Below are 18,176 nucleotides of genomic sequence, written 5' to 3' on the forward strand. Positions count from 1 at the left end.
GCATGCCAACCTTCAAGGAACCCATCATGGGGAACTTGGACCAGAAGGAAATAGTCACTGCCTCGTACAGCATAGCCAGAACTTTGGGCCCACTGTGGAGTGGGCTTCAGTTAGGGAAAGTGGCATTTGAGATAGGCCTTGAAGGGTAAGTAGAATGTGGTTGGGGAGCAAATGGAGAAAGAGCCTTCCAGCCAGAGGGAACAGCTGAGGACAAGCAAGGAAGAATGAGGCATGTTCAGGGGCCTGGGAGTCCACAAGCCTTACTCAATTTCACAGCATCAGGGCAGGGAGAGAGAGCCCACTGAAATGGCTGGTAGCTGAGGGTCGCATTGAAAGGGCTTTCCTTGCCACACCAAAAAGCATAGTTTCTCTTGAAAGCAGGTGCCACCTAAGGTTTCTTAAATAGGTAGGGGTGTTATCTGTTTTGAAAGGTGAATTCGATTGTCTGGGTGGAAAGGTGGGGAGAGGCATGTGGCAGGAAACAGCATTAAAGGAAGATAAGAAGGCCTTGTGATGTCAAAAGACATTTCAGAGTAAAAGTAAAATGCCAGGTTAAACATGAGAAGAAGGTCGGAAGAGGACCAGAGAAATTGTTCATTTGTGCAGTTAGGCTGATGGTGACTCCACCAGCTGTGGATTCCAGAAACATGCCACTGATGCAGGGTAACCAAGTTCAAGGAATAAATCTGTTGCCTGAATTTTCCACACTGCCATCCACTGCCCTATTCGTAAGGGTGTCATCTCAGGGAAGGCCAGTTGGGGGTACTGTAGGCATTCCCTTCCCTTCTCCCTTCTGGGCTGAAAGCTCCGTCCGAGGCAGTTCCTGTATTTGGCTCTCTGGCGTCCCCCTCGACCAAAGGCAGCCCTGCACAGTCAGCATAGCCCCTTTGTTTAGAAGGCTTGCTATGTAAATGGTTTTAACATCCCGCAGCCAGTGTCTTACATACCCCAAGACCTGGCACCTGATGGAGCCCAGAGCAGATTTTCCCTGCAGCAGAGGAGCTGGGTGGGCCTGGAGGACTGGAGGGGTTTTTGTAGGGGTCGGAAACAGAAGGCTCAGCAAACCTGTTGTGTTCACATTTTTAGTGCACAGTTACCCAGAGCATATACAATTGACCTCAGTGTGACCTCTGGACTCCTTAGAACACAAACACCCAAGAAAGCACTCCTTCCCCGGGAAGCACCCTTTAGGGAGCCCAGCTTAACCGTTTGGAGGGCTTCTGTGGTGGCCGTCTTAGTGTGAGGTGGTGGGATGGGGTGACGTCAGTGAGGTGGGAAAGAAGGGCATGGAGGCAGCAGTGAGAAAGAAGCAGGCCTCAGAGGCAGCCTCTCTGGGACTCAAATCCCAGCTCTACCACCTAGCCAGTGAGCACCTCAGTTTCCTCATATGAAAATGAGGCTAAGAATACCTTCCTGGCAAGGTCGCTCTAGGGATTAGGGAGGTAACATACACAAAATGTTTGCTACAATGCAGGGATCCAGTCAGCCCTCAAAGTTATGATTCCTCTCATTATCATCATTATCATCACCAAGCCCTTAGCAAATTCTGCTTGCTCCCTCAGGGCCTGAAACCTGTGCCCGGTCCCCGCCTCCTCAGGGACATTCCCCACACTGGGCGGTCCCTGCTCTTCAGACTCACACAGCACCTCCGCATAGGACCCAGGCTGGACCTCCCATGTCTGGCATAATAGCCAGCAGGCTTTCAGAACTAGTCTCAAGTGATTTTTGTGAATGAGTGAATGATTGAGCAAACAAAGAGAGTTGGAAATGAGGCTGCACTGAGTCATGGGCCTCAATACACTCTAATTAGGGCTGAGTCATGTGTTGGAGGCCCATTTAAGTGGCAAGCATCATGAAGGTGCCCAAGGCTGGCAGTGGAGTCAGGAATAAGCATTCTGTTCAAACACCAAAAGTAGCCAGAAATCCCAATCCTGGTGTCAGCTGTCGAGAGCGGAGGGGCAGGGAGAAGCGGGGCAGGCACTCCACTGAGGGCCCTTGCAGTAGCAGAGGGGAGAGATGCTCAGTGTTGGTTACAATCACGGCAGAAAGGGCGATCACAGGACGCAGGTCAGACACAACATCGACAGGATTCAGTGACAAAATGGATGGTGAGGATCCAGAAGCAGTACCTAAAGATGTGAACAGAGGAGTCTGGGAAAGTGGTACTTTCAGTCTCTAATCTTTATCCCAACTATTATTTCTTTATTGAAGAAAGCAGGAGAAATTAAACTACAAGACGCCCACAAAGAGAAGAAATGAGAGCCCTGAGCGAGCAGGGTACCGCTGTGTTCCCTGCAGCTCTCCTGAGGCTCCCTGGGTCTCCTGTCTGGCCTTTACCCCTGGTCTGTAATCTCCTTATTAGTAAGAATCTTGTCTTAATTCACTTTGGTGTCCACTGCATTAGTCATTTTTTCATCCATTACACACATATTTATTTGAGTGCCTCTTACAGGCATGGCAGAGCCCGAGGTCTTAGATCCCAGTACATCTGTACTGGGTTGATTATGTCATGACATAAAGTGGGCATGGAGAGGTTCCAGAGGGGAGAGAAGAGAAGAGGGTTTTACTGGTGAGTATCTGGAAAGGAAATGGGGGAGACTCATTGCAAGGCCTGGGTTGGTTAAAAGCTCAAAAGGTCAGAGAGAGAAAATGTGCTGAGTTCATAGAAAAACAGGCATAAAGCTGAGCCGAAGACAAGGGATTGGCAATAACTGGGCATTTTATCTAAGGAGAGAGTTTTTTAAAATGAGGAATACTGAAATTAAGTGATATACTAAAAATCTGAAGGTATATGTGACATGCTTAAGACACTCTGGGGGGAAAGAATATGCTGGAGTGTCTCCAGCTCAGTCCCTGCTCCCCCTTGGGCTCCACAGGCATGCCCACGTAACAGAGAAGTGCTTGTCAGGGCTTGCTGTCACTGCTCTGGAGAGAATGCCCAAGTGGAAGCACAGTTTGTTCCTGGCACAGGTCCATTTTATGTAGATTTGACCTGCGTTTGCCTTTTTTGGTACTCAGACCCTCGAGGGCCTTGCTATCCACGGATAGTCTGGCCCACCGACCAGCGGCAGCGTCTCTTGGGAGCTGGTTAGAAATGCAGCATCTTAGTGTGAGGTGGTGGGATGGGGTGACGTCAGTGAGGTGGGAAAGAAGGGCATGGAGGCAGCAGTGAGAAAGAAGCAGGCCTCAGAGGCAGCCTCTCTGGGACTCAAATCCCAGCTCTACCACCTAGCCAGTGAGCACCTCAGTTTCCTCATATGAAAATGAGGCTAAGAATACCTTCCTGGCAAGGTCGCTCTAGGGATTAGGGAGGTAACATACACAAAATGTTTGCTACAATGGGCCTGGCAGTTCAGCAGCTGCATTGAACAGGACCCATAGGTGACTCCTCTGCATGGTCACAGGGGAGGCACTGCTGTTAGTGCTCTGAGAGCAAAGTGGCCAATCTCCCTCTGGGTCCCTGATGACAGAGATGCTGTGGGGCCACCCTTGGTGTCTGCTGAATGTGAAAAGGAAGGCAGTGGATTGAGGTGTTGGAAGGGAAGGGAGAAAAGACTGCCCCCTCCCCCCAGCAGGCTCTCCACCGTCCCTCCTCTCTGTGCCCGTCAGTTTGTGCCCGGTGATACAGAACTGCTGTGAGCTCCCCACACGAGCCATGTCATACTTCTTTGCCTTTCTCCTGATGTTCCAGTTGTATGGGAACTCCTTTACTCTCACCTTGGTAACTTCTGCAGTCTCAGTCCAGGGCCCGGTCCTAGGAGTCCACCCCGGTCCTTTGGGCAGGGCCAAGCATGTTTCCTCTGTGCCCACTCCTCCGTTACAGCAAGGTGGCCACCCTGCCAAACTGCCAGACCCCACACCAAACCCTCAACTCCTCAGGAGCAGAGGCCAGGTCTTGCTTTCCGTATACCTCAGGACCAACACAATGCCTGGCACAAATAAGTACTCAGTAAACATCATGTGGGTGGATGGACAGATATTAGTTGAACACAAACAAGAGGAGTGAACTTCTAATGGATGTAGCAAACATTAATTTATCCATTTACTTTTCTGTGTCCCTCACTAAATGGTATGCTGCTTAGGGCAGAAACCACGTCTTATTTCTGTCTGCATCCCAGGAATGTGGCAGATAAAGTATAAATGTAGGTTCAACAAATGAATGGGAAAAAGTGAATAAAGTACAGTACTAAAGAGCTCTGGAGCCAGACTGCCAGGGTCAGAATCCTGACTCTACTATTGCTGTTTTTGTAATTTGGGCAAGTTACATAACCTCTCTATGTTGTTTCCTCTTCTATAAAATTGTAATTGTAATGGAATCTCCTCATAGGGTTACTATGATTCTTCAATGCCTTAAATTCATAGAAAGTGCTTAGAGAACCATTGTTGTTAACTGTTGATGTTGGAAAGAGCCCAGATGATGGGAGTGGTGCACACTGTCAGCATCTTACACTGCCAGAAACTACCTGAAGGTTAGTTGGCTGGTAACTCAAGAGGCTGATCCATGAGCAAGGATAAAGACTCAGACCTGATGGAGGAACCCGAGAGTTAATCTGGGTCCAGGACCTACCCCACCCCTTCCTCACACCTGCAGCCCCAGGCCAGGGCAGGCCCTGTGCCCACTGATTACTGATGCATCCACACTCACTCCCTCTATCTTCTTTTCTGCAGGAAAATGTCTCCCTGATCAAGGAGATCAATGAGCTCCGCAGGGAGCTGAAGTTCACCCGATCCCAAGTCTATGACCTTGAAGCAGCTCTGAAACTGACCAGGAAACTCCGACCACAAGATGTTCCAGAGACAGGTAATGTCACCATAGCCACGGGAGATGGGCATTGGGATCAAGGGAGCAGCCACGAGCAGCCCTCCCTTTGGCCTTCAAGGCTGCCTCTGTCAAGTGTCCTCCTGTATCGGGTCACACCCTCCCCTTTGCCTTCTGGGTTCCTCTCCGAACCATAACCCTGCTCTCTGTAAGGACCTTACCATGGACAAACACACACAGGACCAAAATCCTTTGGGTTAGCTATGGTTTCAGAATTCAGAATTTCCAGGTTTCAGAAAGAGCATACTACATACTGTGTATTACATAACATCCCCAGTGGAGTCCAGGGCAGTGTCCTGGCATCAAACACCTTAGTACTTCTGTAGTGAAACATATGAAGATTCATGCTGAACTTCATAAATTATAAAATGCTCTCCATTTTCAGAGCTTTTTGCATTTTAGAATTGTGGATAAGGGATTGTGGACCTATACAATTAAAGACAAAAAGAAAGATCAGAAACTATTTAAAGGGTAGGGAAAAGAATAACATTAGAAATACTAAATGGGTTAGTTACTGCAATTATATCTTAAAGTTCCTCTGAATTTCTGATGGGCAAGGCAAAAAAAAGGGAACAAAATATAATGGCTTATACAGTTCTCATTTATGGCAAAAGGAAGTGTTTTTTTTCTAGAGAAACAAACCTTTCCCTGGGAATAAGTTCTGTAAGAAATTTACCACATGGACCCTTACGAAAGGGGTGTTGAATAACATAATTGGACCTTTAACTGTAGGTTTTCAGACAAAAAAAGAAAACATTCTTTAGGTATTCATTTCCTATCTGGGCTCTCAAAAAAACCAAGAATGTAAAGCATGTCTGTGGAGAAACGAAGCCAGTGAGTTTCAAATATATTGTTTTCTGGTCGTTACATTCAGGAATAAAGCTTAGAAACCTTGATGAGTTTTGAAACATCTCACGGCTGTGGACTGGGTCTTTCAAGCACCAGTTGCCTCACGTGCTGTGGTTATGTAAGATACTATCACTGGGGGACAGTGGCTGACACATACACAGGAGCCCTCTGTGCTCAATTTTCCTAACTTCTCATGAGCCTTAAACTATTACAAAATCATGTATATCTATATATAAAATGTTGTAATCTCATATGCCTTTTTTGTTAGAGTTGAAGACAAGTTGAGACAGGAGTAAACCCTCTGGGTAGGACCTGAAGTGGCAATGTTAGTTCTAAAGAACTGACACGAGAGCACAGCATGAGTTAAACAAACCAAGACAATTGACTTCTTGGACAATTGACTTCTGTTGAAGGGGAACCATAGATGAGGCTGTGAATAATTGCAAAACTGCTCTTTAAAAAGTATTTCAAATATACCCAAGTATCCTAGCAAATAATCAATTGAGACCTACCTCAGGTTTGGGTGGGGCACATGGACAGAAGGACAGAACTTCTAGAGTACCAAGGGTGCAGTCAGGGAAATGGCGGAAGAAACTCACTGTGGGTCTAACAGGACAGAAAAGGGAGTGAATCTACAGGGAACCCTTTTAGATTTGGTAGGTAAAAATGGAGTTATCCAGGAAGAAAAGTTCTAAAGATGTCTGGCGGGTACCAGGTGTCTTGAGGATAAGGCCTACTGCCATACTGAGCTGTAGCAATGGGAGAGAGGAGTGCCACAGTGGGGGATTTAAAGATGCAGGGTCCTCGGCACCATGAGGGATGGAAGCCACAGGGTGGGTGCCAACATGACACGGAGGCCAAGGACACTAATGCAGAAAGGTCAGCCTTGTGAGGCCAGGGAATGGATGAAGAACTGACCTTCATGGACATTAGGAATGCCCAGGCTGACGGCAGCCCCTGGGACAGGAGAGTGACTGACAGTCTCAGCGAAAGTCCTCAAGGAACATGAGTGAGTGGCCAGGGGCAGGCAGACTGGGGGCTCAAGGCAGGGGCTGGGCTGAGGTCATGCTCAGCATTTGCCTTATTGCTCTGAAATGTGTCCCTTCATTTCTCCCTCTCTGCTAGACCATGAAATGGCTCGTCTCTGTATCCCAAGCATCTGGGACTGGGTGTCTACCCCAGTAGATGTTTGGGGGACAGGGAGGGAGGAAGAGAGGATAAGCTGGTTTTGAAAAGGCTTTGCCCTTGTCCAGTAACAGCCCCGAGTTAGTACTGCTCTGTCCTTCCCAGTGCCCGGTGAAGATACGCTCCGCGTGGCACCCACCGTGAGACTGAACCAGCAAGAAGAGACGGGGAGAATCATTGAAATGCAGCGCCAGGAAATCCAGCGCCTCAGAGACCAGATTCAAGAGCAAGAGCAGGTCCCCGGCTTCCACCCCCTCGCTGGAACGCGGCTTCCTTCCCTCCCCAGGGAAGACGTGGACTTCGAGCCGCAGACCAAGTGAACCCCTCTGGTGAGCCAGCTCCAGCCACACCGGAAGCAGCCTCTGTCCCCAGGCCCACTAGCACAGGCCACTCCAGCCTCTTCCTCCTGCTCTGGGGAACCTAGGACATGGTCGGAATAAAGGTGTTTGCCCACAGCTGTGTCCAGCCTTCTGCTGAGCCAGGGAGCCAGGGAGGGGGAAAGGGAAAGAGGGGCCCCGTGAGACTGGGGGCTGCAGCTCATCCAGAGCTATTGCTGCCAGTCCCTGTCCAGACACAGGGCTACCTGTCCCTGCAGAGCTCCTGCAAGGCCCGGGCTGGCTGCCCGTGCCCCCCTCACCTGAGTCTCAAGGACAGGGCTGCCTGCTCCGGCCTGAGCAGCACTGCCTGTTGCTTCTGACCTGGCTTCCTCCTCTGCCGGCCAAGGCAGGACCAGGAAAAGCCTCCCACATTTTCTTCTCCTTTATGAAACATAATAAGGTTTTTGAAGATTTTTACATCTGTGTAAAGATAAGAATAAAGTAACGAACATGGCAAAGTTATTAGCATTCCCCCAACTCTCCCATCATCTGCTGGCCCTGTTGTTAGGACTATGGTCAGAGCTCTGCCCTTAGTTCTCCCACCTCCATGCCACTCATCCTTTTCTTGCAGGGCTCTGTCCCACTCCCCCACTCTCTGGGGGGCATCTCTTCCTCTTGGCCCCATACTGAGTCACCCAGCCACACATACCAGGAAAGGTACTTTCTTATGGACTGAAGACCAAAGGAATAGAATCCAGATGTCCCTGTCTTCTCCTACCTGCAGAGGCCAGACACCTTCTAACACCCAAATAACAAGTATTTTAAGGTGGAGGCTGAAGCCCTGGCCATGGAAGAGCCCCACCCCAGCAGAGCCTGGCACCTCAGCCAGAAGGTCAGCTGCTCAGGGTTGAGCACAGCTTCAATCTGGCACCAGAGGTACAATCTTGTTTTATGCCCATCTCGCCTATCAATAATCAATGCTGTGGCTGGATCAGCCCTTGGGCTATTATGATTTCAGGGCCCCTTCAGCAATAATCATCAAGAAATTTTGAAAAAGAAATTTTGAAAAATAAAGGTTACTTACAGGACCTGGAAATCACGCAGCATACTGGAGCTACACAGCGTGGTCATGGTGGGGGAGAGAGCATGGTCTGGGGTTCTGCTTTTATTGGAGTCAAGAATGGGGGCCTAGGGTTTCTAGGGCTCACTCTCTATTGGTGGATTTAAGACATAAGAAGGGGATAGAAAGGTATAAACTGTTCTAATTCCACTCCTCTGACACCAAATGCAATGGTGTGTTTTTTCCCTACATATACGCACAACAGTAGCAATATTATACACAGCAGTAATAGTAGTGCAACTTCAATCAGGTTCTCGGACCCAATTCCACTGTGTTTAAAGATCTGGGAGGGGGTCTCCCCACACATACTAACACCAAGCGATTCTTAAACACCAGCAGGGTATCAGAGAACTCAATTCTGGTGCTATCTGCCCAGACACAGCACCAGATTCCCAGGTAAACGGCTCCATCCTGCAAGACTGCCCTCCACCCCCACTTCACATGCTGGTCACAAACCCCAGGCTGTTACCTGTGCTTCTGATCTACCAGCTACAGAGTGGAGGTTCCCACGACCTCCCCCTTAGGTTCGATTAATTTGCTAGAGCGGCTCACAGAACTCAGGAAAACACTTTCATTTACCAGTTTAATAAAGGGTGTCATAAAGGGTACAAGTTAACCGCCAGATGAAGAGAGACATGGGGCAAGGTCCCCAATAAAGGAGCTTCTGTCCTCATGGAGCTTGGGGCCTGGCTCAGTGGCACGTGGAGTTGTTCTGGTTCCCCAAGTCTAAAAACTCTCCCTGACTGAGAAGCAGGATCCAACCAAGAAGAGCAGAGGGTGATAAGCTCTTCTCAGGGTTTTTGGTTGGGCTTCATCACACAGTCATGACTGACTAAGTTATTGGCCACTGGCTGATTCACTTCCAGCCCCTGCCCTTGGGCAGGGGTCCAAAAGTCTCTCATTAACATGACAAAACACCCGTTTCACCTTTAAGACTGCGGTGGTGTTTTCAGGAACTGTGGATAAAGACCAAATACACCTGGGAAGTATATATCTGGTCATATGAATGACCAAATATGTGTTTCTTATGACTCATTATATTGCAAACTGGAAGTTATAAAATCAGACATAGGAATGGAAGTACAACATAGAGAATATAATCAATAGTATTGTAGTATCTTAGTATGATAACAGGATAACTACAACTAGTGTGGCAAGCATCTAGTAATGTACATAGTTATCGAGTCACTATGTTGTACATCTGAAATCAATATAATATTGTATATCAATTTTAGTCCAATTAAAAAAAAACATAAGAGCAGGGATTTAAAGCCCAGGAATTAGAGGAAAAGTGACCCAGGTGGTTGATTATTGAAATCAACTGAGATCTCTAAAACAGGGAGCCTCAGCGCGGGGAGGTGGCCTGGCTCTGTGTGGCCACATATGGTCATGTGGCTGGCACTGTGTTCTCTGAAGTGGATGCCTCCACAATTGAAGCTAACAGCAGGCACAGGCATTACAACAAGAAAGGCAACTGTCTGGCTCTTGGTTGACCTCTCCATACTCTGTCTTCTGTGTTCCTACATCAACCTGTGGGTGGTTGCTGCATCCGGGACCTCCCTCATTTTGCCTATCCTGACTCCACAGAGGGGTTCTCACCCCACTGATGCCACATCCTCCTTCACAGGGTCCCTTCAGCCAGTTGACCCCTCACTGATGGACTGGGCCTGGCAATCACCCCCCAGCCTTGGGACCCCACTGGTCTCCCAGTAGCCGGCACCAGCATACCGACTCTGCTCTTGTCTTCTAGTTGCTGCCCATTGCTGAGCTCTGGGGTCTCATCCAGCTCTGCTGTGACAGCTGGTGCCAGTGGGAGCTGCCCTCTGTCTGTGCCCAGACATTTCTTGGCTCCCCTGCCCTTCCAGGGTCTTTAGCATCAGCTGTGACCTGGGCTAGCTGCCCTCCTCTGCCATCCTGTTCTCTCAGCACCAGAGACCCTGCCCCACAGGAGGTTCTGTAATCAGCACCAAAACTGCCCCACTGCTTCTTACATAATACATGACCAGCCCTTGCCAAGCAGCTGGTCCTGGGAAGCACCTGACAGGCCCTAGTGAAACTGGGAATAACTGCACATCCAGATAGAACCCCCTTTGCAATCATCACTCTGGATTTGGAGTGAGAGGTGAGAGAGAAGGCATGTCAGGACCAGGGGTGGGATTCATCCTCCCTGAGCTCCCCTAGACTATCAGAGGTTGGAAGGTGCCTGCTCATGCTTTGAGCATATGTGAAATGCAGTCAGACTGCCCTGAGGTGGGCTGGGCTGGAGAGCAGATTTGTAAGGGAGTAATTCTGCTGTGTGCCAGGCAACAGGAAAGGCTAGCATTCCTTGTCACCTACAATGACTGGTCACGTACAAGGATTTGTATTTACGGCTCATCTCATGTGTGCCACAGGTGCAACTTGGCAGAGGCAGCAGGTATAGACTAGTGCTTACTAAGCACCTATTGTGGGCACTGGCTCTAGTAAGTGTATTAAATTGGGATGATAAGATTTAGTTCTTAGGGGAGCTATGAGCGCCCTTCTTTGGCTACAAGTAACAGAAACCACTCTAGCCAGTGTAAGCCAAAAGGGGGAGCTTATTATCTGGCTCTGGGGGTGTCTCACGGAATCACAGGGTAGAGATATAACTGGGCCTTAAGAAGGATTTGAACCAGGGCCTGGGGCACTGCTGGAACCCCCTCTCCCTCTCTTTCCTTGATGCTCTCTGCAGACCAGCTTCCCAGGGCCAGTTCAGCTGGCCGAGGGTAAATTCCATCTCCTCGGGAGATGCCCTAAGGCTGAAATGGAATCACTTGTCCAATTTTAAATTGCCAAAAAGAATATTTTTGGCCTAGCTTAAGTCTGGAGCTTACCTCTAGCCAATCAACTATACCCAGAGCAGAGGTCTGCAAAAGATAATCTCGGTTGCTAGGGTTCATCTCTGCGGTGAAGATGGTCATTGTGAACAGAGCAGATCCTCCAAAAGATGTCTCTCTGGGGGAGCTGTCACTCACGGAGCGCGGCGTAGGGGACAGTGCCTGGAGCCACCAGGACCTGGTGTGGCACCTGTGCTTTACACCGGTTAATCTCCAGACTGCCCTTCAGGATAGCAGGGACAGGTGCCTCCTCTGCTGACCACTATGTCTCTAGCACCTGGCACAATGCCTGACCGAGAGGAAAAACAGTAAATGTATACCGGAATTAATTAATAAATTATGAATGAATTTTATTCTTTAATCCTCTCATATGCTACTATATAGACTAAGTACTGTTGTTCCCATTTTATAAATGAAGAAACTGAAACACATAGCATTTAAGCCATTTTTCTAAGATTACACAGCTAGAGCAGGGACTGGAAACTGCAAGACCCATCTAGTTCCAAACCAGTTTTCTTTCCACTATTCATTCATTCAACAAAGCATTCAATGAGACTTATTATATGCCAGACCTGTCCTAGGAGCTGGGTATACATGGGGAACAAGCAGGCATACATCTCTTTCTTCACAAATCTTACATCTTAGAGAGACAATATTCCAGATAGATAAGAAAAATAGATAACATATTTATATTTAACAGTGACAAGTGCTAAAGAGAAACACATGAGAATACAGGAAATAAAATAAGGGTCAGGGGGTAGGTAGGGAGTTTTGGGGAAGGTTGCTCTGAGAAGGGGACGTGTGAGCACATTGCTGAAGGAAGGTGGGGGAGAGGGCTGCGAGGGATGGAAGCATCCCAGGCAGAGAGAACATCCAGTGACAAGGCTCCAGGCAAGAGCATCGAGGGAGGCCCCAGGGGCTGAGCTCAGAGAGGCCTCTGATATCCTGGGAGGACTTCGGCTGCTTCTCCGGGTCAGACGGGTCACTGGAGGGCCTCAAGGAGAGCGGCGGCATTACCTGCCCTACTTCATACCAGGATCACTCCAGCTACCATGCTGAGAATAGTCTGAGGTGGGGATGTGGCAGAACTGGGGGGCCTGGGCCAGGGTCTCTCTCTACATTCTCCCACCATTTAATGGCCAGCTAATGGACCCATTGGCATCCACACCTTGCACTCTGTGCCCACTGCCAACTCTTCCTCCTTGCCTTCATTACCGCCCATGTGAGCTGTTCCAACAACCTCTGCTTTGGGTACAGAGTTCAACAGCCCTGCAAGGAGGCTTTAACTCCAAGTTATTTGGTAAGACCCAGAAAGAGAACAAAGATTTGCCCAGTCTATTTGCCCAATCTAGTTTAAACTGAGGATTTTAGGCTTTGCTCCTCCCACTCAAAAAGTTGCCCTCTCCAAACCCACAGGGAAAAGGGAAAGGAAGATCTCCCCACTTCCCTTGCCCCAGCTCTCTCAGGGGTGGCTCATGATTCTGGTTGGGACTGGGCCCTCCCTGGGACCAGGAGGATAAATAAACATCAGAGGTGCAGGATGAATGCAGTCTGTGAGCCCTGCCAGGCACTCTGCTTCCCCGCTCCACCCAGGACAGGGGACACCCTTGTAATGATGTAAGTAGCAAACCCACATGGCTGTCCTGACATCCAGCCTGCCTCGCAGCAGTCAGCCTGCCCTAACCTTTCCTTGAGGGGAAGAACTATCTGGAGCTGTGCTGTCCAGTAAGGCAGGTGCAAGCCACATGCAGCAACTGAACATTTGAAATATGACTAGTCTGAACTGAGGTGTGCTGTAAATATAATTTTCAAGACTCCATACAAAAAAAAAGACTGGAATAGCTCATTAATCACTTGTATATTAAAATGACAATATTTGGGCATTAAATTAAAAATTATAATGTATTACTTTCACCTGTTACTTTTTACTTTTTTAACGTGGTTGCTAAAAGATTTTCAATCACATATGTGGCTCATGTTACATTTCTCTTGGACAGTACTGCTCTAGAATTCTGATGGGTCCCCCAGTCATCCCCACACAACAAAGAAAAGAGAAGCACAGACAGATAGAATTACTTTGTAAGCTGATAGTGGAAAGATGACTTGGATTTTGTTTTTCTTGTCTATTTAATACATTATCAGAAGGAAAGAGGGCAAGAGACATAAAAGGGGCTCAGTCCACGAGATGAGTGACAGCCTACAGCCACCTCCAAACAGCCCCTCTTCTGCCCATCCAGAGTTCATGTGTTCTGTACCAGATCCACCCATTAGAGCAGAGCCCTGCTCATGCCACTTTTTGCTCTGGAACCCTCCATGGGTACCTCAAATGCATCCAGATGCCTCACCATGGCATTCAGGGTCCTGTACCACCTGGGCTAAACTTATCTTTCCAGCTTCATCTCACATGCTTCCTGCTCAAAACCCCGGCACTTACCAGTCACACATTCATTCAATAAATTTTTATTGATCACTTCCTATGTGGCAGGCAAAGTGCTGGCTACTGAGGTCACCATGGTTAGCAATCAGGCACTACACCAATTGGAGACCACATGTCTCATGGGGGGTGACAGGTAAGTAATAAAAGCAATGAAAGCACATGAAGCAAGAGTAGTTGTGGGGAACCAAAGAGGCACCTAAACCATCCTGGAGGTCAGGGAGGACTTCCTAGAGGAGGTAACATCTCAATTGAAGAATTTAAGTTAGCCAGACTGAGGCTAGGGAGCAGTAAATATCTCAGGCAGAGGGAACTCTGAGTTCAAAATCCAACTAGAAAGACAGAGCAGTGGGCAGAGATGCAGAACTGAACAACAGGCATTCTAACTGGAGGACAGGAGCCAGTGGCAAACAGCAGGTCGGTGTGGATGGCAGGGGCTTTGTGAGCGTGTGAAGGAGTGTGGCAGGATTTGTGTTTCGAGTTGGGATTTGGGGACTGGACTCAGGAACAGGAGTCCAGGTTGAGACCAAGGGTGACATTGCAGTCTAGGACCTAATTCTAGAATCTGGATTTGGGGTTGGGCTGAGGAGTCAGAGCTGAGGTTTCCGGCCAGATTTGGGTTTGGGGTTTGGAGCTGGGACTGGAATTATATTTGGAAGTGGGACTGGGGGTAGAGACTGCGATTCAGGATTCAGGGTTGGGGCTGCCATGTCAGGCAGGTGCTGCAGTTGGAGCTAGAATTTCTAGTTAGGGTTTGAAACTGAAGCTGGGGCTGCAGCTGGGTTCAGGGGTGGAGCTGAAGGTGGGGTTGGAGCTGGGGGCCAGGTGGTGTCCTAGGTTCTAGGACAGATAAAGCAATTTTCCTCCCACTGCTCAGGTCTGGGAATTGTGCTCAAGCCTTAACAGCGGCTGACAGAAGCCCCTCCCTTCCCAGGAATGCCTCTGCCCAGCAGAAGGAGCTGTGTGCCACGTCAGCCAATCAGCTCGAGCCCTGCCTTGGAGACACCTGTTGATCCCCTCCCTGTCAGGGCTCACCTGGGTGCAGGTTAGGCAGGTGAAGCACCTCCCCCGGAAACGGAGTTAGAGCACACCACCTGCCTGGCCCTGGCTGCTCTGCTCGAATGGGATCCAGCACTTCCAGGCTTCTTGTGAGTGCCCCTTGGTCCCGCTACCCCCACCACCCCCTCCTTCTCCCGCGGGTTCTTCCCATGAGAACCTCCACCCTACCCCCAGCCTGGCCCCATTGTCCCAGCACACCTGTGCAACCCTTTCAGACCAGTGAAGTCACAGCACTGGGGAATGCTGGGACTGACTCCAAGGCTCCGCCCATGGCCCTCCCCCACCTCCCACCTGTGTGCACTGGGCAGCCCCTGCAGAGGGTTTTCACAGGATGGACACCCCATCAGGGGTGGAACCAGGTACAGCCACGTAGTCATAGTCCTGGAATGAATCAGGACCTGCATAAAACAGGGGTCCCGTGTATAAAACGGGTCTTACCCTGAATTGGAAGGGAGAACATTGTGTTCTTTTATTCCAGAAGCATGGTTTGGGCATCTGTTCAGGCCCTAGAATTCTCACTGAAATTCTGAAATGGAGATGTTAAAGGATTTGCACCCCCATCAACCCCAAAATAAACATTACTGTCCTCATTTTTCAGATAAGGAGGCAGGTTCTAAGAGGTAAGCTCACCAGGGCTTCTCTGACCCTACCTCAGCCCCTCTTCTAACCCACACCTAGCATTTATCCCAGGGATGCACCTGCTGTAAACTGGGGCCCTTTGAGGGCAGGGACCCTGGCTGCTGTTTGCCCAGTGTGAGTCAGGCTGACTGGCTGCTAAGGACTTGTTAATATAAAACCACTGTGAGGTCCCAAGCCCAGGTTCCCATGGGTGTGGAGGATTGCAACTGGAGTTCAAATCCAGAGCCTTCTCCCTTTGCACCACTTAAGAGAAATCGTGGAGGGGAATGGGTTGGGGGGTGGTGAGAAGGAGGAGAAGAGTGGGGGAGGGAGTGGACAAGGCAGGAGCAGTGGGGATGAGAGCAGGGGCTGGGCACCAAGAGGGCTCAGAGGTGGCCTCCCGGTGGACGGATGCGCATTCATACGGAAGGGAGCAGGTGTGAGCTGGGATAACAAGCTTGGGTTGGGGCCTTTTGCATCAAAGGTGATTATGGGACATCAAGGGGACAATTGACTTATGGATCTGGTTCTCTGGAAAGAGAGTCAAGTTTGAGAGAAAGAGGGATTTGGGAACCAGCAGCCTTGGCTGTACAATTGGATGGAATAGGAGGGCAAGTCAGATCCTTACCCACGGAGAAGGAGCCACAGCCCTGAAAGAGGAGATTCTGGGTCAGGCTGCCAGCTTCAGAAGGGTTAAGTCACAAGCCCCCACCCTCCCCACAACCCTCCCCTCAGGAGCCAGTGGTGACAGCGGGGGCCATGTGAGTCGGATCCTGAATGAGGCTTTATCTCTGGCGCTTCATCCCATCGTCCACCGTGGCACCAGCTCCCCCAGCCAGCCGGGATGGGACAGGCAACTGAGAGAGCCAGAGCCAGAGAGGTTAGGGGCTGGGCAAGGGGCTCCCTGGGGGGCCGGGGGGTATTTTGTGGAGGGGGACCTCTCCTGGGGTCCCTGGAGAGGCATTCCTGAGGGGCAGTGCTGCAGAGGGGGTATTCCGGGGGCACTGGGGAGGAGTCCCAGGGGTCATTCCCAAGGCTCCCCAGGGACACTGTGAGGGGCAGGTGGGCAGGGGAGATAACAAGTGTGATTGCCCCCCACAGGTGATGGTGATCATACCCTGGACCGTGAGAGAAGCGGGACTCTGGGCCTCTAGATGCCAAGCAGGTGGAGGGGGCTCCAGGCTCTGATCTGCACCCTGTAACCTCCGACACTGACCTCTGTCCTCCGCCCTGGCCCCTACCATGTCTGAAAGAGAGGCTCAAGCCCCGCCGGGCCAGGGACTGCCCCCAGACATGCTGGCAGAGCAGGTAGAGCTGTGGTGGTCCCAGCAGCCACGGCGCTCAGTGCTCTGCTTCACCGTGGCCGTGGGCCTTGTGGTAGGCTGTGGGGCAGGTGGCGTGGCACTGCTCTCCTCCACCAGCAGCCGCTCAGGTGAGTGGCGGCTGGCAACGGGCACTGTGCTCTGCCTGCTGGCCCTGCTGGTTCTGGCTAAGCAGCTGATGAGCTCAGCTGTGCAGGACATGAACTGCATACGCCAGCCCCACCACGTGGCCCTGCTGCGCAGTGGCGGGGGTGCCGATGCCCTTGTGGTGCTGCTCAGTGGCCTGGTGGTGCTGGTCACCGGCCTGACATTGGCTGGGCTGGCTGCCGCCCCTGGCCCCACCCGGCCCCTGTCCACCATGCTGTCCGTCGGCATTGCCCTGGCTGCCTCCGGCTTGCTTTTGCTGCTGGGCTTACTGCTGTATCAGGTGGGCGTGAGTGGATACTGCCCCCCGATCTGCGCAGCCACCCCCTCCACCCACAGGCACCACAGTGGCAATGGCAGTGTCTTCAGTGTCTCAGGACAGTTGTCTGCTGGCCAGCGTCATGAGACCACATCCAGCATCGCCAGCCTCATCTGACTGAGCCGGAGCCCGCCCTTCCCGCTGCCTCCACAGCCACAGACCTGTGCAGGATGTGAGCGTGTGAATGAGTGAGTGAGCATGAAGGGGAGTGGAGGCGAGTGTGTTCCCAGCACTGCCCAGCCCCTCAGAGGGGTTATGTGATGTGTGACGAAGAGCCAGTGCATAACCACACGTCCACGCGGGAGGGTGAGTGTGTGTAAGTGTGTGTCTGCTTGGAACTGGGTGTTTATGTCCACGGAACTGTCAGAGCCTGCCTGTCCATATCGGGTGTCTAGGCAGAGGCGTGTCTGGGATCCCTGAAGATTCTTGGCCCCTGTGCCCAGTACTCCACCAATCCAACCTGCCCAATGATACCCCCCAGGGACCCTCCAGGGGTGAGTGCTGCCCACCCAGAGATTGCGCCCATGAGCACTCACTGAGGAGAGTGGCTGGTGGTGAAGTGGGGAGCGCATGGGCTCTGGACTATGGCAGCCTGGACTGGAATCCCCCTCTGCCACTCCCAGCTCGGGGTGGGCAGGTGACTTCACCTCTCGGAGCCTCAGTTTCTTGAGTCATGGTGGTGGTCGTGGTCATCGGTTATGAGGATCAAGTGACTGTACGGAAGGACTGGGCACATGGCAGATGTGCAATAAAAGTGGTGGCTGCTCTAATTGTTATTGTCTTTGTCTCACCATCCCACCTAGAGGCCCCTCCTTCCCCCTTCCCCAACTCCCACCCCTTCCAAAGTGAACACTTTGTGCCTCTCTCAGGCTGACAAAAGGTACCTGGAAGGTGTCCTCAGTCAGGCCTGTGGCTTCTCCTCACAGGTACTATGAAGCTGGAGGCGAGGTGGGGTGTGGGGATCCCAGCTTTGGGTAGGTGGTGGGTTTCTGGTCCCAGGGAACAGGCAGGGGAGAGGGACCTAAGTCCTTCAAAGGTGCTCATGTCCTGGTTCAAGATGAAGCCTTAAGTAGTGGGGTTTGAGCAGCTGGTTTCTCTGGAGGCTGCAGCTCCCTACCCCACCACTGAAACCAGA

At 50.8% G+C, this 18,176-nt stretch overlaps 2 protein-coding genes and 1 long non-coding RNA gene across 9 annotated transcripts in view; 2 read left to right on the forward strand and 1 right to left on the reverse strand.

Annotated features, from left to right (window-relative positions):
• The window catches only part of CFAP57 (cilia and flagella associated protein 57), a 63,139-nt gene extending 54,998 nt beyond the window's left edge, over nucleotides 1–8,141 (forward strand). For 3 of the 4 annotated variants that reach the window (XM_037002288.2, XM_037002289.2, XM_073233768.1), the window contains 2 exons: nucleotides 4,669–4,801; nucleotides 6,959–7,302. In XM_037002288.2, the coding sequence (XP_036858183.2) occupies nucleotides 4,669–4,801; nucleotides 6,959–7,173 (348 nt within the window). In that variant the 3' untranslated portion in view covers nucleotides 7,174–7,302. Of the gene's footprint in view, nucleotides 1–4,668; nucleotides 4,802–6,958; nucleotides 7,303–7,954 lie in introns of those variants that run through there. The other variant, XM_073233766.1, reaches the window with a different exon arrangement.
• Nucleotides 1,094–14,750, reverse strand: LOC140848882 (uncharacterized). The gene is made up of 4 exons (XR_012130142.1): nucleotides 14,615–14,750; nucleotides 11,143–11,434; nucleotides 7,491–7,650; nucleotides 1,094–2,129 (listed from the first exon to the last, which is right to left on the reverse strand). It is a non-coding gene; the product is annotated as an uncharacterized lncRNA (long non-coding RNA).
• On the forward strand, nucleotides 14,590–17,811 carry TMEM125 (transmembrane protein 125). Of its 4 annotated transcripts, XM_017676084.3 has the most exons (4): nucleotides 14,614–14,727; nucleotides 15,237–15,258; nucleotides 15,992–16,136; nucleotides 16,358–17,811. In XM_017676084.3, the coding sequence occupies exon 4, from the start codon at nucleotides 16,499–16,501 to the stop codon at nucleotides 17,156–17,158; it is 660 nt and encodes a 219-aa protein (XP_017531573.2). In that variant the 5' UTR covers nucleotides 14,614–14,727; nucleotides 15,237–15,258; nucleotides 15,992–16,136; nucleotides 16,358–16,498; the 3' UTR covers nucleotides 17,159–17,811. The 4 variants fall into 4 exon arrangements, with proteins under 4 accessions (XP_017531572.2, XP_017531573.2, XP_073089870.1 ...); XM_017676083.3 differs by lacking the exon at nucleotides 15,237–15,258 and having other exon boundaries at nucleotides 14,590–14,727; XM_037002362.2 differs by lacking the exons at nucleotides 14,614–14,727; nucleotides 15,237–15,258 and adding an exon at nucleotides 15,578–15,693.
• Nucleotides 17,812–18,176: the final 365 nt, after the last annotated feature.

The sequence above is a fragment of the Manis javanica genome, chromosome 4 (genome assembly GCF_040802235.1).
Source record: "Manis javanica isolate MJ-LG chromosome 4, MJ_LKY, whole genome shotgun sequence".
NCBI lineage: Eukaryota > Metazoa > Chordata > Mammalia > Pholidota > Manidae > Manis > Manis javanica.